The 25,982-nt window shown below is 35.1% G+C and overlaps 1 protein-coding gene across 1 annotated transcript in view; it reads left to right on the forward strand.

Annotated features, from left to right (window-relative positions):
* The window catches only part of LOC124973839 (unconventional myosin-IXa-like), a 34,181-nt gene extending 9,342 nt beyond the window's left edge, over positions 1-24,839 (forward strand). The window contains exons 3-8 of the mRNA XM_047537546.1: positions 171-276; positions 994-1,125; positions 1,839-1,962; positions 19,337-19,539; positions 21,516-21,658; positions 22,273-24,839. Of these exons, the coding sequence (XP_047393502.1) occupies positions 171-276; positions 994-1,125; positions 1,839-1,962; positions 19,337-19,539; positions 21,516-21,658; positions 22,273-22,733 (1,169 nt within the window). The 3' untranslated portion in view covers positions 22,734-24,839. The remainder of the gene's footprint in view (positions 1-170; positions 277-993; positions 1,126-1,838; positions 1,963-19,336; positions 19,540-21,515; positions 21,659-22,272) is intronic.
* The last annotated feature ends 1,143 nt before the right edge of the window (positions 24,840-25,982 follow it).

A 25,982-nucleotide genomic window follows, 5' to 3' on the forward strand; every position in this document is an offset into this window, starting at 1 on the left:
ATATAGGGAGTCAAGAAATAACCATGAGTTTCTCTTCTGCCATATAGGTACAACTGCCACTCCCAAAACTCTAGTGCCTGCCTCCCTATTATATAGTGTCCATTCAAGAGGAAGATATAGCATATAAAAGGGAATATTCAGTGTTATGTACTACTCTTAACTGTTTTTAGGACTTCAGGAGAGGAAGGAGACAATCCGAGGTGTGTACTCTGTGATTGACCAGCTCTCCCGAACTCATCTCAATACACTGGAACGCCTCATCTTTCATCTAGTCAGGTAACCTCAAGAGCAAGGAATTGTTTAATAATTTCTCTTGGATTCTTTGTAAATAAACAAATGTGGATATGCATGTGCATACTTGCACATATACTTAGATGTTAGGATTCCTTAGAACAGAAATCCTCAGCTGAGCTGGGCTGCATGGCAGCTGCCTCTGCCCTTACTTGAGCCATGTAGCAGCTCTGACCTCATGGTAGCATTGTGTAACTCAGCCTCTTATGTCACTCCTGAACTAGAAAGGATGCATATCTGTTGATGTAACCTAATTCATAGAAGGTGGGTTTGGATCATGCTTAGAAGATGGCTGACTGAAGAGGCTTCAGAAGTTGTCTTTCTTGTCCTGTGTGTAAAGATCAGCAGTAATTAGGAAGGAAGCCATCTTTCTTTCTAGTTAAATATCTTATATAACTATCTGAAAAATGCCTTAAAACCTCTGGCCCATATTCTTCAGACAGATTCACCTATTGATGTTGGCATTGAGCCTCAGATTTCTCTTGGTAGGCTGTTCACTAACCTAGAATGTTTGAAGAAACAGAGTGAAATTTTATTTTTCCATTGACAGAGGAACAGCTTTGGGAAAAGTCTACAGTGTCTGATATTATCCTTTTAGTACTGTGGTTGCCATTATAATACTGTCTTCTTCTCATCTCTTCTGCCTACTTTTTCCCCTCTTTATCCCCCTTTCACTCATTTATGTTTGATCTTGTTCCTTAGGATTGCCCTACAGGAAGACACTAATCGAATGTCTGCTAATGCTTTGGCCATTGTGTTTGCACCCTGCATTCTCCGCTGCCCTGACACCACTGACCCACTACAAAGCGTGCAGGACATCAGTAAGACTACCACGTAAGACCAGCCACAATCACCTTTGCAGGACCTTAGGGACTTCTGACTCAGTTGGTGTTGTCACTATCCAGATATAAAACAGTATATGATTTCATAGGTTCATGTGACTTTAAGAAGATTGCTGTACACTACTGGATATTCTTATGCTGAGAACGTAAACCCTTAGATTCATTTCAACTGAGCATTATCAGTTTTAAAGGATCTTATATTTTTAATTTGGCATTTAAGAGTGCTTATATTCCAAATACATTTTTAAATTCCATTTTATCAAACTGTATACTTTGTATCTTTCTATAATGTAGTCTTCCTGGGATCTCATGGCTCTGCATCCCTTTGGTTTTAATACTTCAGTATTTGTATATTTCACCTTAATTTTTCTTGGGTTGTATTTCTGTTCTATTCTTTTAAACCTTGAATGCAAAACTAACTTTAAAAAAGAAAAATACATCAGTGCTTAAATCCCATCCCCAGAGAGTATGATGGTTTGGGATGTAGACTGGGCATTGGGACTTATAACTGTTCCTCAGGTGTTTTCTAAAGTGCAGCCAAATTGTGAACCAGTGTTCTGAACCTTGTCTCTGAGTTCATAAAGTAAGGGATATTGATTTTTTTCCTTCATCCAGTGACTGTATACCAACCTTATTTGAAAAACAGTCTGTTGGTGCTAAACTTTACTTCTACTCTTAATAGTTTTCCCTTTCCTCCTGTTTCAGCTGTGTGGAGCTGATTGTTGTGGAACAGATGAATAAATATAAGGCTCGTCTTAAAGACATCAGTAGCCTGGAATTTGCTGAGAATAAGGCAAAGACTAGGCTGTCCCTGATCCGTAGATCAATGGTAAGATGCAAGACATGAAGTCACAGGGAAAAGATGGGAGCCTTTCTGGGATTTGTACATTTGTGATGTAAATAGGAATTATTCTCCAGATCTTTTTCATAATGAACAAAAAATTTTTTTAAAAAAATCACCAAATCTCAGGATACTATGGATGCCTGATATTTGATCTGTTGGCTCCTTTTAGTTATGTGTGTAGAATATGTGTGATTAAATGTGCAGAAATTTTTAAATCAAGGACTTGGATAAAATGTTAGTGGCTTAATAATTTACCCTGTTTACTTTTATTGTCCTTTCTATGAAAACTTAACCCGATCCTAACTTTTTTCTCTGCTTCTACCATCTGTTCCTAAACCTTCAACTATGTCACTTTTGGTGGTCCTGCCAAGACTCCTGCAAGTAGATAACACAATCATTAGCAAGAGGATTTGAACAAAAACTTGATTCATTAGGAAATAGCTTTCCATATATGAGTCTACTGTTATCAAAGATTTCTTTAAGGACTTATTGTTAGGTTAAGTCTAATAAATGATAATTTATTTCCTCCATTTACCCACTTTTGTATTTAATACCTTCTATTGTAACCAGTGAGACAGATTTAGTTATCACTGACTAACAGTCAATAGGATCTGAATAACTGGAAAAAACTGCTGCATTAAAGTTTGATTATTACCCATTCGTTACTCTCTTGATTATAAAATAAACTTGTAGCGATGAGCAACCACTTCAGATCCCCAGTAAATCTCTAAAAGAAATAGGCTTCCCCATCATCATTACCATACTTCCTCTACATCTTCATAGTTAGATTGGCACTAAATTTATTAAACTGCCCACAACAGAATAAGTGCTCAACAGAGGTCTGTTGATAAGTTAGTGAAAGTTCTTCTCTAAAAATAAACATAAGTATAGCCTTTTTCCATTTAAAGGTACTAAATAAAATTCCTCATTCAATACTGTCTAAACCTTTTCCCCAGAAACTGAAAACAAATGCTATTTAAAAACAAAATTTCTCTGTAGAATGAATTATCAGGAACTCATTGCCAAGAGGCCCAGTCTAATAGTGCCCACATTGCCAATCCAGCAGAAGATGGAGATTTTCAGTTCTTAGAAATATAAAACCTTCTCTTTTAATGGGGCAATGACATGTACATTCTAACCTTCTGCTTTCCTTTTCATGGCCTTCCTAATCCAGAAACCTGTACTAATTGCAGTTAGATTTATGAGCATTACCCGCAGTTCAGTCTCGGTATGTATTAATATTGCAATGTGTCACAGCCACTTCACATTATTGTCTCTCATTCATCCAGGAATTGTTCTACTTTGTCTATCATTCATACCTGTCTACCCACTATGTTCAACTCTAATTCAGGTCCCACTTTTTGACTAGCCATCACTTCCTTTTCTCTTTATCTCTTTCTTTAGAGCCTTCATTTTCCTTCCTCTGTATTGTCCAGTTGAACAATGTTCATTTAAAATATATTGTTTTTTCCTCTTTGTCAGGTAAGCCTCCTTTTGAATTTCTTCTTTGGTCAAATCATTAAAAGGTGAAAGTTGAAAACACTGAAGTATCTAATTAATTTCTGCTCTATGAGCTGTTTTCCTAGCAGTCCCCTCCATTTTATCATTTGAAATACCTATTACTACTTTCAGCATCTCTCATCATTAATGATGCTTATTTGTCCATTCATATATGTGATCTGATGATATCATCCCAAATGTAGAAATATGACTCTTATCTACTTGGTATTTATCAGATAGAGCAACAAGTAGGAGTGAACGAATAGATAAGATTGGTTCTAAACTTAAGTATTAGAGTACAGTAGAGCTCATAGGAGGATTTACTTGTTGTTGCCCCTCTTCAATTGCATTGATTATACAAATGAGTGCTGGAGTGATGGATAACTAAGAACACCCCAATCTATTTGGAATAATTTCAGAGATGATCTGCCTGTCTGTAACCATTGTAGTATAGGGAAATAAAAACACATCCATTTTGCTTTTTGTGTAGTAACTGCCTTTTAGTTCTTCTTTGTCATACTTCCCTTTCCCCACTGAATATCAGTTCCTTAACAGCATCTTGTCACTGACAATTTTCAAATGCTTCACTCTCATTCTAGTATTTAAGATCATTTCTTTCCAAATTAAAACTCAGTCATAGATTTGATCCAGTGCTCTTCTCACTTAATTCCAGGACAGACTAGACCTTAACCTGGGTCTAGATTAGAAGTGGTTAGGTAGTTCCTGTTTGTCTCACACTTCTGTCATTCATCTTTCTTGATCTTTTTTTCTCACTGACATTGAGACTAGAAGGAGTGATAGGGTAGGTAAAGTTCATGTGGCAGTCCTTGTCAACACTACTGTTCTGGCTCATTATCCATAGGTCCTAGGTTCAATCCCTAGCACTGCAAAAAAAAAAAAAAAAAAAAAAAAAATCTTGAAATTTTACCACTGACATCAAATGTAATAATAGGTTCCCTTTATAAAATTTCAAGGAAAATGTATACCACATTCCCTTTATTAATTATTCTAAGAAATGTTTTGTGAGTGAAGCAGATAATTGATCTTGCAATTCAGGCAGTTATGGAAATACTCTTTTCTTGAGATAACCCTCAGTATATAGCAGAGTGTATAATATATTATTTAGCACATACTTCCATTTTGTCATGCAGAAAATAAAAAGTAGCAAACTCTATAGTCATGGATTAATAAAATTAGTTCTTGACTGACAACATGACATGAAACTGAGTTTTTAAATTCAGTTCATGGTAGGAAAGAATATGATGGCGACCAGTATATCTTGGTACCATTGCGTATTGAGGCCAACAGAATTTTTTGAAACCCACAATTGCTTTTATCTAATTAGTGCAAATCTCATCAAGTGGAAGGAGAAATCACATCTAAGTTGTCATTATGATAATAGTCTGCATATTACTGATTTTCAAAAATGATCTTGGGGACAACTCCACTCCCTTATGGAGGATCCTTACACTACGCTTTGAGATCCATTGTACTACAATACAGATAATATTGCTGGCTTATTGTACTATACAGAATTATTTGATGAGAATACACACAAGCACATACTGTTTATGTTTAAAGAGTTTACCAACCTTCATTGGTGGGTAATAACTGCAGGCATTGAGGTATGATTTTTGAACAATCCTGGATACCTCATTATAATACCATAAAGAACAACCAGTCTTTTAAAACAAAATCATGGACAAAGGACTTCATACTAGAAAACCAGATTTTTCAGGAAGTAATCTGATAATTCATCTTGGCTAATTTGGGTAAAATTTCTTTGTTAGGATTCTTAGATTGATGCTAGTTATATACAGTTCTATGCAGATCATACACAGTTCCTTCTCTTCCTCATATTTTCACCTCATGAACAAACCTCAATTATGTGTATTTTTTTGGATCTTCATGAAGTAGTATAACCTCCCTCATGAGGGTAATATTTCCTATATAATCATCATGTGCCACTCTTTATCATTGTTATAAGTCTCTAACAATCCCTCTTGCACTATTTAGGCTTTGATTAACAGTATTGAATTTCTTTGTGCTTGTCAGTTATGCCTTGCCATTTCTTCCTGCATCCTTTTTCCATTGTAAGCCTTATGGCATTTTCAGAAGAAATCAAAACTGTCTTCATAGGACGTAATCATTTTAACACTGCAGTATATCATCTTCTCATCTTCATTGTTATATCCTTAAGCCTTAAGAGAAAATAGAAATGTTAGTTCCAACTGAGGATGACCTTCCATAAGGCATCTTCACTTAGAGCCCTACATTAAAACATTTGATTCCCAGTATTTTTGTTACAGTCTATAAACTGGCCTCAGAATTCTGACCCAAATCTAATAATTAAAGCTCTGTTTCAGAATATCTTTCTTAGAAAAAGTGGACAGTACAATTGTATATGGATTTCCTTAGACAAATCAGTATGATTAGGCAAATAAATCTGTGGGCTTTAGAAAGCATGTCCCAGAATGAGTTTGGGAGAGAGGAATGAGACAATTCTGTGTACCAAGTATGGTCAGAATACTAAGGAAGAAGTACTTATTTCTGCCTGGGGATCACTGGGAAAGACTGTAGAGAAAGTGATATGTGACCTAGATCTTAAGGGATAAATTTGAATTAATCAAATGGAGAAAGACCTATTGGTACAAATTATACAAGGTTTAATTCTTTAAAAAAAAAAAAACTGTGTAGTTCATAATTGCTAGAAACATGATTGTGTGATTGTACAAAAAGGAGACCTTAAGGTAAAACCGAAGTAGGCTTTGAAGTTTGCTAAGACATTAGTATTAATAGGCCTTGATGGGTGATCAGAAACTGACAAGATCTCATTTATAGATAGTTTAACAATTTGTTTTACTGCTTTTTATTCTTATATTTATGGTAGGGAATGAGAGCTGATGTTGGTTACTGTTTTTCAACTGTAAAATTAAACTTTCCTCTGAGTCTCTTTCAAGGTTTTCAGTAAATGTAACTAAAGAATATCCTAAGTTTGTAGGACAATCAGTTGGAGTGGATATAAATTTTATTGTTATCCAAATAATATCCTAAAGGGAAGAATTGGCACCAGAAAAAGATTGTTTAAAGTGAATCTACTTCAGTAACATAAGTAATACTTTGTCTAATATGTAAATATATGTAACTCTGTACCCAAAAAAGGAAAATATACACTTTTTTGACTGCCCATAAGTTTTAAATATTCTTAAAATATGAAATAAAATTAAATATCTGGAGGGAAAATCAGGCCACAAAAGTGAAATTTTTCAATGCAAAGGAAATTTATACATATATCTATATAATATACTATATATTTATATGTAAATATATAAAACTTGGTTTTAAGTTTTTTGAGTTCTTTATATATCTTGGAGAGTGCTTTGAGGCACATGTGGTAAAGATTTTCTCCCATTCTGTAGACTCTCTCTTCACATTATTGATTGTTTCCTTTGCTAAGAAGAAGCTTTTTATTTTGAATCCATTCCATTTATTGATTCTTAATTTTACTTCTTGAGCTTTATGAGTCTTGTTAAGGAAGTCAGGTCCTAAACTGATATGCTTTTTCTTCTGTTAGGTACAGAGTCTCTGTTCTAGTACCTAAGTCTTTAATCCACTTTGAGTTGACTTTTGTGCAGGGTAAAAGATAGAGGTTTAATTTCATCTTGCTACAAATGGATTTCCAGTTTTCCCAGCACCATTTATTGAATAGGCTATCTTTTTTCCAATGTATGTTTTTGGTGCCTTTGTCTAGTATGAGATAACTATTTATGTGGGTTTGTCTCTCTGTCTTCTATTCTGTACCCTTGGTCTACTTGTCTATTTTGTTGCCTTCTCCTTCACTCTTTCTTGCTAAGGATTGCTTTGACTTTTCTTGGTCTCTTATTTTTCCACATGAATTTCATGATTGCTTTTTCTAGTTCTATGAAGAATGTCATTGGGATTGCATTAAATCTGTATAACACTTTTGTTAGTATGGCCATTTTAACAATATTAATTCTCCCTATTTTCCATCTTCTAAGGTCTTCTTCAATTTCTTTCAATTTCATTCTTATTATAGGAAAATATAGGGCATTATTCCACTAAGGAAATTGCTATTAATAATTTAATATATATGCAGTGTTTTTTACTGTTCATTTTTAAAACATATGGTATGCAAGTTTAGATCTTATTTTTAATATAACATTAGCATTTTATCATATTTTAGAAAAGCTATGTAATCAACATTTTAAAAATTAGTTTCTTTGACCTTTCTAAGATAACTTTGTTTTATAAGGGTTTCAGCTTCTCATTGCCTTTGTTTAATGCTAATTAAGAAAGATCAGATTCATAGAACTTTTTTTTTTTTTAAAGCTCTGTTAAGTCTTAGCTAACACCTGATGAAGTGGATGATGGTACAAACACTGAACAAGGACAAATATTTTAGTGAGTTCTGGAAAGTGGATACTAGGAATAAGCTCAGATTTTTAATTTGCCTGAGACTTTTTTATATAGTATTGTTTTATTCATTCATTTGGCTTCACTATAATTAGTGACTGGGATAATGTACTAGAATTTATAACATGATTCTGACTTGTTACTGTAGACCTTACATCTTTGTTAATGTAAACTCTAAATCCTTTTGTCTTCTTCCATTCCACAGTGCCATGTCTCCTGAGTCATATTTTTTTTTTAAATTCATGGACTGATCTTTGGTTTTAGAGTATTTTTCTTTACTTCCTGACCTTAGAAATAAAAGTAGAATAGCAATCTTCTAATCCTCCTAATGGTCATTCCATTGAATGTTGTTACTTTGGTTAGTTAACCCGAATGCCCTTAGGACTAGCCCCCAGTCTTTACCTTATCACCTTGACTAGATCAATAGTTTTGTTTTGTGTTGTTTTTTTCCTTAGTGTCTTTTTTTTCCCACATTTTTATTGGTGTATTACAGTTGTACAAATTAATGGGATTTGTTATTACATAATAATACATGCACACAGTTTAACAGTATAATTTGACCAGTATCACTCTGTAGCACTTCTGCCTCCTTCCCCACCTCCCATCTCTTGGTCCCTTTCCTTTATTGATCTTCCTTTGAATTTTAGGAGATCCAACCTTCCTTTTTCCTCTCTAGCCTCCACATTTGAGAGAAAACATATGGCCATAATGTTCTGAGTTTGACTTAATTTTACTTAACATAATAGTCTGTAATTCCAACCATTTTTCCTGCAAATGCCATAATTTCATTTTTCTTTATAGCTAAATAAAACTTCATTGTGTATATATACCACATTTTCTTTATCCATTCACCCATTGATGGGTACCTAGGCTGGTTCCATAGTTTGTGAATTGTGCTGCTATAAACATGGGTATGCATGTATCACTGTAGTCTGATGAGTCTACTTCTTTAGGATAAATACCAAGGAGCAGTATAGCTAGGTCATATGAAGGTTCCATGCCTTATCTTTTGAGAAACCTCCATACAGATTTTCATAGTGGTTGTACTAATTTACAATCCCTCCACAGTGTAAAAGAGTTCTTTTTTTCTACATCCTCTCCAGCATTTATTATTTATATTCTTGATGATTGCCATTCTGACTGGAGTGAAATGAAATCTCAGTATAGTTTTGATTTACATTTCCCTAATTGTTTCTAATGATATTGAATATTTTTTCATATATTTGTTGGTCATTTGTATTTCTTCTTTTGAGAAGTGTCTTTAATTAATTTGCCCATTTATTAATTGAGTTATTTGATTTTTGGTGTAAAATTTTTTGAGCTCTTTATAGATTCTAGATATTAATCCTCTGTCAGTAGCTAGAACAGTAGCTAGCAAAGATTTTCTCTCATTCTGGGGGTTCTCACTTCACCTTCCTTATTGTTTTCTTTGCTATGCAGAAATTTTGTACTTTGATGCTCTTCCATTTGTTAATTCTTGACATTACTTCTGAAGCTTTAGGGGTCCTATTGAGAAGTCATTGCCTGTGCCTAAAAGCTGAAGTGTTGACCCTACATTTTCTTCTAGGAGTTGTATAGTTTCTGGTCTAATTCTGAAGTGTTTGATCCATTTTGAATTGACTTTTTGCAGGGTGAGAGATAAGGGTCTAGTTTCATTCTTCTACATGTGGATAACCTGTTGTCCCAGCACCATTTATTAAAAAGACTGTCTTTACTATAAACAAACAATGTATGTTTTAGGCACCTTTGTCAAGGATCAGATGACTGCATTTGTATGAATTTACCTCTGTCTTCTATTCTGTACCATTGACCTGTGTGTCCGTTCTTATGCCTGCCAGTACCATGTGGTTTTTGTTACTATAGCTCTGTAGTATAATTTGAAATCAGGTATTGTGATGCCTCCAGCATTGCTTTTTTAACTTAAAATTGCTTTGGCTATTCTGGTGTTTTATTTTTCCAAATGAATTTTAGGACTGTTTTTTCTAGTTCTGTTAAGAATGTCATTGGTATTTTGATGGGGATTGATTTCTTTCTTCCATGTTCTGTAGTTTTCATTATAGAGATCTTTCACCTCCTTGGTTAGATTTATTCCTAAGTGTTTTGTTTTTCTTTGAGGCTATTGTGAATGGAATTGTTTTCCTGATTTCTCTCTCCACAGATTCATTCTTAGTATATGGGAGAGCTATTGATTTTTGTATATTGATTTTATAACCTGCTACTTTGCCAAAATTTTTATTAGCTCTAGTGGTCTTTTGGTAAAGTTTTTGTTTTGTTTTGTTTGATCTTCTAGGTATTGGATCATTATCATTTGCAAACAGTGATAATTTGACTTCTTCCTTTCGTATATTTCTCTCTTTTATTTCCTCCTCTTGTCTAATTTCTCTGGCTAGAATTCTAGCACTATAATAAATAGCAGTGGTGAGACTGAACATCCTTGTCTTGTCTCATATTTTAAAGAAAATGCTTTCAGTTTTTTTCCCATTTACCGTGAAGTCAGCTTTGTGTTTCTCATATATATAGCCTTTATGATGTTGAAGTTGGTTTCTTCTATCCCTGGTTTCTTCATTGTTTTTATAATAAATGAGTGCTGAATTTGTTTGCAGGCTTTCTCTGCATCTATTGAGATTACTAAGTGATTTTTGTCCTTGTTAATGTGATAAATTACATTTATTGATTTGCGTATATTAAACATCATCCTTGCATCTCTGGAATAAAATCAACCTGGTCTTGGTATGTAATCTTCTTAATATTTTGTTGAACACAACTTGCTAATATACTAAGTATTTTTGCATCTAAGTTCATTGGGGATATTGGTCTGTGGTTTTCTTAATGTGGTCTTATCTGGTTTTGGCATGAGTGTGATACTGTGTTCATAGAATGAATTTGTGAGTGTTCCATCCCTATTTCATGGAAATAATTTGAGATGTATTGGCAATAGATTGTCTTTAAAGCTTTGGTGGAATTCAGCTGAGAATCCATCTGGTCTTGGGCTTTGCTTTGTTGGAAGGCTTTTTATTACTGCTTGTATCTCATTATAGGTTATTGGTCTGTTTACCTTTTCTGTGTCTTCTTGATTCAGTTTTGGCAGATCATATTTGTCTAGAAACGTATTCATTTCTTCTAGGTTTTCCAGTTGATTGGAGGATAAACTTTCAAAATAATCCTTAATGATCTACTGGATTTCTGAGATGTCTGTGGTGATTTCTGCTTTTTCATCTCTAATTCTGTTAACTTGGTTTTTCTCCCTTTTTCTTTTGGTTAGTTTGGCTATGTGTTTATCAGTCTTGTTTATCTTTTCACAGAACCAATACATTGTTTCATCAATCCTTTCTATTATTCTTTTATTCTCAAGTTCATTGAGTTTGGCTCTGACTTAATAATTTCCTTCCTTTTGCTGGTGTTGGAATTGGTTTGTTTGTTTGTTTCCAAGGGAGTTGGTTGTTTTTTTTGGATTTCTGATTTTCTTATGTAGGCATGCATAGCCATAAACTTTCCATTAAGAACTGCCTTCATAGTGTCCCAGAGGTTCTGGTATTGTATCACTCTTCTCAATTGAGCCTAAGAATTTTTTAATTTCTCCCTTGATTTCTTTCATCCCCCTTTCATCATTCAAAAGAGTATAGTTCAATCTCCATGTGTTTATATAGTTTCTGTAGGATTTTTTGGTGTTGATTTCTAATTTCATTCTGTAATGATCTGGTAAGATGCAAGGAATTATATAATTTTTTTGGTATTTACTAAGAGTTGCTTTGTGACAAAAATGTGGTCTATATTTTGGGGAAGCTTCCATGAGCCACTGAGAAAAAGTGTATTTAGCTGTCGTTGGATAAAATATTCTATAGTTGTCTGTTAGGTTCATTTCATTTATAATATTTTTCAGTTCCAGAGTCTTACTGAGTTTGTGTCTGGATGACCTATCTAATGGTAAGAGAACTGAGTTGAAATCACCTGGTATCATTGTACTTTGGTCTATCTGGACCTTCAATTTGAGTAATATCTCTTTTATGTAATTAGTGGCACCCATATTAGGTGCATAAATACTTATTATTGTTTTATCTTCTTCTTGGATTATTCCCTTCATCGTCTCTTCCGATTAATTTTTGTGTGAAATCTGCTTTGTCAGATATGAGATAAGCTACTCCTGCTTGTTTTCAGACCCTGTTTGCATGGTATATCAATTTCCATCCTTTCACTTTCAGCCTGTGTCTATCTTTGCCTGTAAGGTGAATCTCTTGCTCATAACATAGTTAGGCTGACAGAATGGATTAAAAAACAAGACCCATGTCTTTTAATTGGAGATTTGAGACCATTTACATTCATTGTTGTTATAGAAAGATATTTATGTATTCCTGCCATTTTATTTATTATGTTTAATTTGGTCCTGTGTCTCATTTACTTAGCTACTCTTCAAATGAGATTTGTTCTTTGTGAACTCTGGGGTTTGCTTTTCATTTCTTCTGTGTGCAATATTTCTTTAAGTTCTGTAATGTTGTTTAGCAGTCATGAATTCTTTTAGTTATTGCTTATCTCTGAAGATTTTTATTTCGTCTTCAATGTTGAATGATAGTTTTGCTGGATACAGCAGTCAGCTGACAGTTACTTTCTTTTAGGACTTCAAACACATTGTTCCAAGCCTTCCTGGCTTGTAGAATTTGTGCTGAGAAATCAGAAGTGATTCTGATTATTGACTTGCTTCTAATAGGTGTGACCTGATAGTTTTATCTTCAGACTTCTAAAATCCTATCTTTGTTTTGCATGTTTGGCATTTTAATTATAATGTATTGTGGAGAAGCTCTTTTTTGATCTTGAGGTTCTGAATGCCTCCTGTATCTGGATGTCCATATCATTCTGAAGGTTGAAAAATTTTTGTTACTATTTCCCTGAAGAGTTTATCCATTCCATTAATTAATATCTCACAGCCCTCTCAATTCAGTGATTCTTAAATTTGGTCTCTTTATATCATCCCACAGTTTTACATGTTTTGATTATGGTTACTTTTTTTTTTCTGAATGTTCAAGGCTGACCACTTTGTATTCCATCTCTGAGATTCTGTCTTCAGCATGGTTTACTGCATTAGAGAAACTTTGAACAGAACACTTAGATTTATTGTGTCTTTCATTTTCAAGATTTTTGTTTGGTTCTTTTTCAGTATTCCTATCTCCTTGTTGAAATTCTCATTCATATTCTGTACTGTCTTCCTTAATTCATTCAATTCTTTTTTCTGTGTTCTCTTGGCATTCATTGATCATTTTTATGATGATTCTTTTGAATTCCTTATTTGATATTTCATCCACTTCAAACTTTTGGGGGTCATTTGCTGGTGAATTATCACCTTTAGGAGGTATTGGGTTAACTTGCTTTTTCATATTTCTTGTATTTATGTGTTGGGTTTTAGGCATCTGTTGAAACAGATTTCTCTTCCATTCTTACGTGTGTTCTTTTTAGGGCACAGACTTCAGTTACTAAGTGTCCTAGAGTGATCTGGATTGAGGACCCCCCACACACACACGCACACACAGTGTGGTGTCCCCAGCCTTTGTGTTATTTCTTTCTGTTTTTGCTGCAGCAAGTGTGGATGTCCATCAGTGTTTCCTGGGGGTTGACCACTGGCCATTTCTAGTTGGGGCTTGGTTAGTAGTTTAGGTTTTTGTCTATTTCTATTTAAGTATAGCTGAAGATTGAGTGTCATTATTTTGTGTGTGGAGCAAGGAGCATATCTTTTCATTGAATTTAGTTCAGCAACAGAGTTTTTACCCTGTGAACTTGTAGTGTCCTCTAGGTTCCCATCACTTCAAAGAGTAGTGGGAAACAAACAATAGCAACAACCTCACAGAAAAGCAATACTTTTGTTGCTTGAATCCTGAGTCATGGAGTGACAAGGAATGCAGTGTTTCTCTAGCCTACTATCTTGAATGTCCCTGATAACTTGTCTTTTGACAAGTTGGAGAATAGTCCTCTTTTCAATTCTGTCAAATAATTTTCATGTTATTTCTTGTTTACCAGTAAAATCTAGGCCTAGAGTTTTCTTTCTGGAAAGGTTTGTTTATGAATCCAATTTTTTTAGTATAATATTATTCACATTTTTAATTCTTTTTGACTATTAATAAGTGGGTTTTTGTAGACTTTTTTCCACTTTGTCTAACAGTTGTCTAAAGGTGTTCATAGTATACTACCTCTTAACCTTTTCATGTCTATAAAATTTATTATGATATCCACTGTTTCATTCCCAACTTTGGTGATTTTTTTTACCTCTATTTTTTGTTTATCAGTCTTGCCAAAGTTTTAAAAATTCTTATTAGTCTTTTAAAAGACTATATTTAGGCTTTGATCCTCTTCATTTTTTTTCCCCTTTGGGCTTATTTTTTGTTCTTTATCTGGTTTCTTGAAATAAATACTTTTTACTATTTAACTATAACTTTAAGGTAGACAGAGCTTACACAGGTTTTTATATTATTTTTTAATTTAAAATATTTTCTAATTTCCAGTGTGGTTTCTTCTTTGACCATGAGTGTTTTAGAAGTCTCTTTGTTAATTTATGAATATAGGTATTTTAATTTTTTATTTATAATTGCACTATCAGAAAACTTAAATTGCTTTATCAATACCAATGACATTCTTCAAAGAACTAGACAAAAACAATCCTAATATTCATTTGGAAGAATAGCCAAAGAACTTTAAGCCAAAAATGCAATGCTGAAGGCATCACAGTGTCTGACTTCAAATGTACTACAAAGCTATAGTAACAAAAACTGCATGATAATGGCATAAAAACAGACACATAGGGCTGAGGTTGTAACTCAGCAGTAGAGAGTGCTTGCCTAGCATGTGTGAGGCACTGCATTTGATCCTCAGCACCACATAGAAATAAATAAAGGTATTATGTCCATCTACAACTTAAAAAAAAAAAAAACAGACACATAGACCATTGGAACAGAATAGGAGACATACACAAACACACACTGACACAGGTGCCAAAGACATTCATTGGAGAGAGAAAGGACAACATGTTTAACAAATGGTGCTGGGAAAACTGGTTATCCAATGTACAAGAATGAGATTAGAATCCTTATCTCTCTCCCTGCACAAAGTCAAATCAAAATGGATCAAAAACCTAAGAATTAGATCAGGACTAATTATGCAACTTCTAGAAGAAAACATTGGGTCAACACGCTAGCTTTTAGGCCCAAGCAAGGACTTCTTCAGTAGGACTCCTGTAACTCAGGAAATAATACCAAGGATTAAAATACGGGATGGCATCCAAATTAAAAAACTTCTGCACGGCAAAGGAAATAATTAAGAATGTGAAGAGAGAACTGACAGAATTGGAGAGAATCTCTTTAGTTACTCTTCTGACCAAAAATTATTATCTAAATCTTTAAAGAGCTCAAAAAATTTAACACCAAAACAAATAAATAACCCAATCAGTAAATCAGCAAATGAGCTAAACAGATACTACCCAAAAAAAGAAATACAGATCACCAAATTAAAAAAAATGTTCAATGTTTTCAGCAATTGGGGAAATGCAGATCAAAACTACACTCCAGTTAGAATGGCAGCCATAAAGAATACAAACAATAATAAATGCTAGAGAGGATGTGGGGAAAAAGGAACATTGTACATTGTTGGTAGGATTGTAAATTAGTATAACCACTGTGGTAATCCATATGGTGGTTTCTCAAAAGGCCGGGAATGGAACCACCCTGTGACCCAGTCCTTGGTATTTATTCTAAAGAATTAAAAGTCAGCATACTATAGTGGTATGTGTATACCATGTGTATAGCAAAACTCAAAAAGTCAAGGGTTGTATGTTTTCTCTCATGGAAGCAGAGAGGGGAAAAGGAAAAGAAACAAGGTGGTGGGGAATCTTATAAAAATTAAAAGGGGGACCAATAGAGTAGAGGAAAGGGACCAGGACAAGGAAGACAGGAGAAAAAGGGGAATTATATTAACCAAATTATATTGTTTTATCCCATGCATACACAGATACATGATAATGAATCACACTGTTATGCACCAATAAAATTATGGGATAAAAACAATAAATAATTTTGTCATTTAAATTATTTCAGCCCTTGGAATACTATTGTCTTCTTGTACATGTTTTTAAATGAGTATTCTGTAGTTAGACACTAAAGTCTGTATGTATCTGCTAGGTCACTTACAGTAAGCTGTTCAGTTCTGTATCCTGATTGGGTGTACATACTTGTTCTATCAGTGCTGATTATAGTATTTCTGTCAGTATTTTATAGTTTTTTAGTATTTATGTCAATAGTTTACTTTAAATATTTTGAAGCTATTTCTCAGGTACATACAGATTTGAAAATACCTTTTTTAAAATTTTTTAGTTATAGGTAGACACAATACCTTTATTTTATTTTTATGTGGTGCTGAGGTTTTAACCCAGGGCCTCATGCGTGCCAGTTGAGCGCTCTACCACTGAGCCACAACCCCAACCCTGAAAATACCTTCTTTATATCTTGAACTGTTGTCACTGTGAAATATCCCTCCATCACAGGTAACACTGCTTACCTTCAGTTTTACATTGTCTAATATTAATACATCTGTATCAGCTTTCTTATTAATAGTATTTAATATGCTGAGGATCAAACCCAGAGCCTCTCACACATGCTAGGCAAGTGCTCTACCATTGAGCCACAAGCTTTCTGAATTCTATGTTTTCTATGTATCCCTTAAATGTCATTTTTTTTCTTTCTTTTGTTTTGTAATAGGATTGAGATATCACTAGCCCTTTCTAGTTTTTATTTTGAGACAGTGTCACTAAGTTGCTGGGCTGGCTTTGAAATTGTGATCCTCTTGCCTCAGGTTTCCAAGTTGCTGGGATAAATGGAGTACATACCATGCCTAACTTGTTTTCTTAATACAGGCTGATAGCATTCCAATTTCAACAGGAGCATTTAATCTATTTACTTTTAATATAATCACTAATATATATATACATACACATACATACATTTGGGTTTAAATTTTATTGTTATGTGCTTTTTATTTTGTCCTATCTGATATATTTTCTTTTCTTTCTGTCCTGTTCTTCTTTTTTCTTTTGATCACTTATTCCATTTTTGTTTCTGTTAGAAGTTGTACACACTTTTAAAGCTATTGTTTTTGTACTTAAAGATCACATCATAAATCTGTAACCTATCAAAGTCTGTTCATTGGTACTTTTATTTTTTTCCCCAGATAATGCACAAGGATTTTAGTATGTGACTTGGTTATCATTATTGTATATTAATTATCTGCTTATTTTAAATCCAAAATATATCATATTGTATGTGGTCAGTATTCATTTAGACTCACATATTTACTGTTGTCATTGCCTTTTATTTATCCTTGCATCTCTTTTCTTATAGGTCATTTTCTGTCTGTTTTTTAGTATTTCCTTTACCATGGGTCTGCCAGTGTCAGATTCTCTTCTTAAGATAGTTTTATTTCACCTTCATTCCTGAAAGTTGTTTTTGCTATATGTAGAATTCTAGGTTGAGAGTTACTTTTTCCTTTCATCACTTCGAAAATATTTCATTTTCTGCCTTCCATTATGTCTGTTGAGCTTTGAATCTAATAGTTGCTCCATATTTGCAGGTAATTGATTTTTTCCTCACTATTTTTAAGATTTTCTCTTTCCTTGGATTTTTAGCAGTTTTGTGTGTCTAGATATAGATGTCTATTTGTTTTTCTATAGGATTTCTTAAATCTTAATATCTTTGTTTTTTAAATGCTCTGCCATTGTATTTCTTGTATAGGATGTATGTTGTCTCTTCTAGTATTTCATTTAAACATGTTAGATCTTTTTATTATTTTTTTTTAACCTTCTTTGATCAATTTTCTATTCTTTTTGTTTCTCCCTGCTCTATTCTAGAGTTTTCTTCGGACCTCATTTTCATACTGCTAATTCAACATGCCTTTCTCTCTCTTTCAGTATGGTTATTTTAAGTCTAATAGTCACAACATCTGGAGTTTTTGAGGGTTTTTGATTTTTGTTGTTTTACTAGTTTTCATTTATATCATCTTGTCTTATTTTGCACTTGGTTATTTTTGACTTGAAAAATTACTTGTAAAACTTTTGAGGCCTAGGATGATGCTACTTTTCTGATCTACTACTAAGAGTCCTCCACTGTTTATCTTCGTTTATTTCTGCCAAAATTTAAGGTACTGGCAATCAGGAATTACTTTAATCTAATTTTAGGAATTATAGTTTTCTGGACCATTCTGATGACTTGAAGCCAGGCTATAGTGTCTTCAAGGATTGTTAAAATTTCAGTTTACCCTTATGTCTAGAATATAACTCTTGGGAATTCCAGTGTTTGGCATGGAGGTTCTACCAGGCAGCAAACCATATACTTTTTATTTTATAACTTGGGGGTTGGCAAAGTTTGGTTTTATTAAAGACAAGAAAATATATATTTTAGGCTTTGTGACCGTACAGTCCTCTGGCACTGCTATACAAAACAGCCATAGACAATGAGTGAATTCCAGTAATGTTTTGTTTACAAAAATGGGCACAAAGCTAGATTTGGCTCATGGGCCAAAGTTTGCCAACCCCAGCTATAGCCTGTCAAAAGCTCTACTCAGACTCTCTGCCACCTCTTCTGAAATTCAGATTAGTTCTAAATGCTGAGCTGGCTTCTTCTTGTTTCTACCCTTTTAGCTCTCCAGTGTTTTCAAACATATGCATATGTAGATTTTTATATTTGGCCTAGTTATTCTTAGCAGGAGATTTAATATGAAAAACCTAATGTGCTGTACCAGAAGCTAACATCAATGTGAGGTAACCCCTTTTTAAAAAAACAAGGAGATCTCTCCCCTCCCTGATAACAAGAATGGAAATTTATGAGAAAATATATCTCACTAGCATTCTGTAATATATAAATTTTTTTTTAACAAAACCAAGTTTCAAGATGTTTCAATAGTCTTTCTAAAGAGATTGTATATTCCAGTGTTACAGAGACCTGGTGTCCATCAGAACACCAGGACACTTTAATAATGGAAATGCACTTTAATGATTACCACTGGCTACCTGTGGCCTATTGAACATTTGAAATGTGGTTGGTGTGAGCCAAACTAAATATTAAATTTTAATTGGCCTAAATTTAAATAGCCATCTCTGACTGTTTAGTTTGGAGTAGGTGCAGCTTAGATTAAAAAAAAAAAAAAAAAAAAAAAAAAAAAGAATCTCATCTTAGTACACAATGGGTTCTTACACTCCCACTCACTGATGTGTCTATTTTCCAGTGCTCTTGCAAAAAATCTTTTGACCTAAATGTGTTGTAATATGATGTCTCACTAAATATCCTAGGTCCATTTATCCCTACCATTCTTGTGGTGTGATGGAAGTATACTCATTACCCCAATTAAACAATGTGAACTTGATGAAGTCGATTTATTTTCTAATATGAATTTTTACCTGCAGGGAAAGGGACGTGTTCGTCGAGGAAACTATCCAAGTCCATCCTCTCCAGTTACAGTTCGGTTGCCTTCCATGTCTGATGTCCCAGAAGAGACCTTGACTAATGAGGCAACCACAGAAACTGACATCACAGAACAGCAGCAAGTAGCTATGCAGCAGGAGGAGAGAATATTGACTGAACAGATTGAGAACCTACAGAAAGAGAAGTGAGTGTCTAGGAGGAAGGAGAGAGACCAGTTCTTGTCTTTTTCATTTCCTTCCTTCTGTTCTTCCTTTATCTTTCCTTATATATCAAACACATTCAGGTGATACAGAAGATGTGAAGATGACAAAGGCATGTTGCCTGTACTCAGGTAAAGTGTGAAAGTTGTCATCTCAAAAAAGGAATTTCCATGAGCTGGAAGACTTTATGCTGCTATAATGATCATTCTGAACAGGCTAACTATGAGGAATTTACACTATCCACAGAGTAATTTAGTCTTGGTTAAGATTCATCTGGTATAAGTTAGGAAAACCAAGATGAGGTACTAGTGTCCTGATATGTCAGGGACAAAAAGAAGAATAAGAATCTCACGTTAAAGCAAAGTCCCTTTCAAGGGCATCACAATTCTCCGAAAGAAAGTTATGGCTATGGGTCCAGGAACTGAATGGTAGGTGCTGGGATACTGTGTAAAGAAACTGGTTTCAGTTTATGAGAGAGACAAATAAGAAGCTCTGTTACCTCCATCATCACTAGGGTGTAGGGTTGGGATGACACTACCCCTTAGGGATATGAATATCCCATAGTTCTCCCTGAGTGTACTATGCTGATTCTGGCTGACATGGATGAGTTTTAAGGAGTCCTAAAATTATCTTTGTTCTTGAGTTCCTGGAAATTGCATCTTAGGTCTCAGAACTTGATTCACAAGGGAATATGAGATATTAAAGTACTTTCTGTCAGGATTGATTAGACCATAGGTCAAGGTAATATATACTGCCTAGGGATGACAATTTGGTAGAAGAGTGAAGACCTTTGGTGAAGTTGATATTAGAAGTATCAAAGAATAAATAATAATTTGCTAAGAGGGGGAAAATCTTTGCTGAAAGAGGAAGAAGTTTGAGCAGTCTCCAGAAGTGAATTCACATGGCAGTTGTAATCACTATAGTAAATTAACTGGTGAGATTGTCCTTGAAAAGATTGTCTGGGTATCTCAAGCTAGGTAAACTTCAAGGGAAGCTGAGAGGGGTCTGACAGGGAGACTTGATTAAGTAATCAATTTAAAGGGAAGTAAAATTTGGAGGGATAAAGAAGTGATAGATAACCCTAAGATTCCATCTCACCCCAATTAGAATGGCGATTATCAAAAATACAAGCAACAGTAGGTGTTGGCAAGGATGTGGGGAGAAAGGTACACTCATACATTGCTGGTGGGGCTGCAAATTAGTGCAACCACTATGGAAAGCAGTGTGGAGATTCCTTAGAAAACTTGGAATGGAACCACCATTTGACCCAGCTCTCCCACTCCTTGGCCTATATCCAAAGGACTAAAAATCAGCATACTACAGAGATACAGCCACATCAATGTTCATAGCTGCTCAGTTCACAATAGCCAGATTGTGGAACCAACCTAGATGTCCTTCAACTGATGAATGGATAAAGAAACTGTGGTATATATATACAATGGAATATTACTCATCCATAAAGAATGATAAAATTATGGCATTTGCAGGCAAATGGATGAAATTGGAGAATATCATGCTACGTGAGATAAGCCAATCTCAAAAAACCAAAGGATGAATGATCTCGCTGATAAGTGGATGATGACACATAATGGGGGGTGGGAGGGGTTAGTTTTAGGGTTAGAGTTAGGGTTAGGGAGGGGGGCAAGAATGGAGGAAGGAAGGACTGTATAGAGGGAAAAGAGGGGTGGGAGGGGTGGGGGGAAGGGAAAAAATAACAGAATGAATCAAACAACATTACCCTATGTAAATTTATGATTACACAAATGGTATGCCTTTACTCCATGTACAAATAGAGAAACAACATGTATCCCATTTGTTTACAATAAAAAAAAAATAAAAAAGTGATGGATAGAGAATGGAGTACTGGATTCAAAGCTGGTGTATTTACAGGGGAAGGTCTTTGTTTCTGTTATTGTCCTTACTATCAAATGCTAATTAATTTATTGGTTGTATCTTACAGGGAGGAACTGACATTTGAGATGCTTGTACTGGAACCCCGGGCCTCTGATGATGAAACCCTTGAGTCTGAAGCATCCATCGGGACTGCTGATAGCTCTGAAAATTTAAATATGGAGTCAGAAGGTACCACCTCTGAGAGATCAGGTAAATGAACATGTTAAACTGAAGACTTAAGATTTCTTTTATAAAGTAAGAATAGAATTCTCAAGCTAAGATAAAGTCCTTTTAAATGGTGTACTGACCTTACATGAAAAGGTGACAAAGTCCTAAGAATGCATTTATCTTTATAAAGCCTCCATATAAATTGTTCACCAGACCACCTCTTCAATGTAGTGCAGTTTTTGTTAATGTTTTTTTCCTGATTTACCACAGAGAAAAGCCAGTAATCACATGTTGTTTTACTGTCTCATGCCCCTTTGCTAAGAGTAGGATGTAAGATGGGACTATATGTCAAAGAAGGCATTTTTTTGGGTAGTGTGTCTCAGGGAGGCAGAATTTACTGTACATCCAGTTTTTTAAATGATACTTTTTAGACCTCTGCTGGTAGCGTAGTTGAACATAAGGACTTCCTCAGGGCTGATTCTGAAATGATGTAGGAGAGCCCTTTTTGAGTTTTGAATATGCACAGAGTAGATTATCCTAAACCCTCCAAATTTTAGCCCATTCGGTTTCATATGTGAACAGTGGCACCTATTCAATACATCACAGTTTTCTTTGGAGGGAAATGTAATTTACAATTTGTTTTTTCTTTGCATTAGAGAGAAGCTTAGCCCTTAGCTCCCTAAAAGCAGCTGGCAAGTCTGAACCATCAAGCAAGTTGAGAAAACAGCTAAAAAAGCAGCAAGACTCTTTGGATTCAGTGGACTCCTCCATCTCTTCTTGTCTATCTAACACTGCATTGTCTCATGGCACCAGAAAACGATTTCAGATTTATTCTAAATCTCCATTCTTCCGAGCTGCCTCAGCTGGTGAGGCCTTGGGAATGGAAGGACCTTTGGGCCAGACCAAATCCCTGGAAGAGAGGCCTCAGTTCATCAGTAGAGGAACCTTCAATCCTGAAAAGGGCAAACAAAAACTAAAGAATGTGAAAAACTCACCTCAGAAAACCAAAGAGACCCCCGAGGGGACAGTCATGTCTGGCCACAGAAAACCTGTGGACCCAGACTGCAACTCCACCCAACAGCTAGCTCTCTTTGGCAGTAATGAGTTTATGGTATGAACTAGCAGATGTGTATCATTTGTGGCTAGAGTGGTAAACACATCTCATCTTGGGGCCTCTTGTCTCCTCAGGCCACAATAGTCATTCCTAATTGTGGTCCTGCCTCTTGTCTCAGCGTATGGCTAAGACTTTATGTGCTGAATTCCTGGGCCTCCTACAGAAGTGGAAAGGCCTCTTTGAAGTCTGCTGGGGATTGTGCCAGCTGTGCCTTGGCTGCTGTATTTGAGTTGAAATTTCACTAAACAAAGCCACCTTGGGCGTGGGGATTTTTGTCAGCTATATGTGCCTCTTCCCACCCTCTTCTTTCCCTTCTCAGAGAGAGAAGTTGAATTGGGGGAGGAGGGGGTGTTGTAGACCTAAGGGATCATCTGAAATTTTGCAATTTCTGAAATTTGAAGAAAACATAAGCTTTCTTAACCATGAAAGCAAAAAGCCTTTGGGTTTATTTTGGGATAGTTCGGAACTAGGGTAGAATATGATTTTTTTTTTCCTATGGAATTTATAAATGAAAAGCCTAAGTCCTCTATCTTAAAATTTTAATTTTGTGATATTTTGGGAAAAGTAAAAAAGCTATTGTTTCCATTAAGCCATCAGAGCCTATCTCAGATATCTGGTTATACAATGAAGATGAGAGTACATGCTTTGTTTTTTGATGATGTTTAATGTCAAAATAATCAATGCTGGTTTAACTGCTGGTTAGTTCCTGCCAAACATATTGCATGGACTGAAGTTTCAGTAGTCATACTGTTCTCATATTCACTGATCCTAAGGTCAAATTCTTCTAATTTTTGTTTAAATGCCCCAGAGACAATGATCCCTAAACATAAAGTTTCTTCCTAATCCATCCAGGTTTTTCTCTTTGTATAGATTAAATGGAAGACCACATATGAGCCTATTGTCTTCTGTGGATTCCCACCACAGACTCAGACAAATAATGTGACCATTTAATCACTTCTCTCAAAATAGTCACACAAAATATTGCATGATAAGTGTTAGAGAAAGCTGCCAAAATATAAATATTTTTAATATCATCCATCTAATTTTCATCTTCTTTTCCTCAGACGATCAGTATTAAATAGATGGAAAAAATCAAGAACTACTTGAAGCTATTTTTGTTAATATACTGGTTACTGAAGTTTACTGTAAATATATATGTACAGTATGCATATTTCTTTTTAACCTTGTGCTTCCCTTCTTCCCATGGAGTTTCTTCCCACAGATTAGGGGCCATTAGATAGGGGGTGAGAGCCACTCATCTCTGGGTTGAGGGAAAGTAGGACCATCTTTTTCATTACTGTTGGTCTCTATACACCTAAGTTACCATACTAGTTGAAGATCTTAGCATTAGAAATTTGTTTTTGCTATTTATAATGTATGAAAAATGAAACATGATGCCCTTTCTTGAGATAAGTATGTGAAAATGTATATTTTTAAAGTTACTAAATGCATCTTGTCTCACTACCACATGCACTGTTCTGAAAAAGAGCCTTTACCACCTATAACCAGAATTTTGGTTGTTCTTCCTTTTCATACTTTGCTTTGAAGTTATGTTTTGTTAAGGCAGAGTCTCTCCTGTTACACAACACTGAACCTCATGCCACTGCCTCAGTGGTCATTGGCCAGCCCCGCAGGTCAACTTAGAGCACTATTCTGCGTGGCAGCTAAAGGTAGCAGGAGTCTTTCCTCTCCCTGATTGGAGTTTAGAATTAATCCAGGGAAAGGAAGATTTTAAAATCTCCATAATAATGATGCTTAATCAGTGAATGTTGGGTTTTATATCCCACAGACATCTGCCACCTTGTTCATGTTGTCCTGATGAGTAATGAATGTTAAGGCTTTTAAAGTATGAAGTTCAGAGATGCTCCTAGAGGAAAGCACCTCAACATGACTGTGTCCAGCTAGGGTGCTGCTTCCTGGGCCCTATGCCCAGCTGCACAGTCTGTGTTTCAGTATTCTTGGGAGAGTTAGTGTGCTGCTGGGCATTAACTGTTACTTTCTACTTGTTCCAGAATGTTGGTTAAATACCATATTTAAAAAAAAAAAAAAAAAAAGATGACCCTTGTGAATTATTTCCTTTGTCCCAGAAAAAGGGCCTAAGGAACACATCTGGGCACATGGTTCTCCCATCTAAATCTTTGTATGGCTTTTTTTTTTTTTTTTTTTTTTGATAAGGTAAGTTTTTGGCAGTTGAAAAAAAAAAAAAAACTTATATAGGTCACTTTATAGGAACTAGTTGGTGGATGTTAAGAGACTTTATAATTTTTCTCAGGGACTTAAAACCTGAATTTGAACAAAATAAATAAAAAATATTTGTTTTTTCAGTTGCTAGATTTGTGGATTTCTAGTCATTTAACAAGCTGCCAGAATGGGGCCAGGGGGAGATCCATGCAATTTTAAGAATGTCTCAGCAAGTGTGGGCCCCCTCATTGAGGGAGAAAGAGGTGTCCTCAGAATAACAGGCATCGTTGGCCTGATAAAGAGATGAACATAACTCTTTAAACTGTCAGAACCAAATGCTATGTCTATTTCCATTTGTTCTTAACTGATCCTCTGCATTGTTAAAGTTGTGTCACCACAAAGTGACGCTGCATTGCAATCACTCATGATTAGTAACTTAACCTTAATATATTATGTCTGATTTGTGGTTTCCTATTGCTTCTCCTTTGCTTCTTTTCTTTGATCTCAGTTGCCTCAAAGAAAATCTCCACATGGCAGCAATGGGGCAGCACCACATTTGGAGCCCATACTAGTCACATCATATATTTCCAGTCCCAAACAAAATCTGTTTTTTCTATTCTTCCCACTAAAACTAATATATCCCTGTAATTGCATATGTATCATGGAAAATGTAACAGCAGCAGAGAAGTATAATTCCATTCTAGATCACAGATTGAAACACATTAACAGCAAATGCAGGATTCAGGAAGTGACATACATAGTTTGCAATGTACTTTGTACTTCCTGCTATTTAATTATTTGTCCACACTTGGCTTCTTAAAACAGAAAGGGATATATATAACCCTCCACTATGAGCCTTGCAGAGACAGAAGGGCCTTAGGTTGGGGGATGGGATGCTAGCCCACTTCCCATGCTTTGGAAACTTGCATAACACTTACCCTACTGGAAGACTAATGAAGACTTCTGTTTGTGTTCCATCATAGTAGGGTTGTCTTCAGGGTCAAAGATGGGTTCACAGAAGGGTACTATAAAATTATGGTCTAGCAAAGTTCTGCAGTTCCTTCAGTGCCT

This window comes from Sciurus carolinensis, chromosome 2, assembly GCF_902686445.1.
Source record: "Sciurus carolinensis chromosome 2, mSciCar1.2, whole genome shotgun sequence".
Lineage (NCBI taxonomy): Eukaryota > Metazoa > Chordata > Mammalia > Rodentia > Sciuridae > Sciurus > Sciurus carolinensis.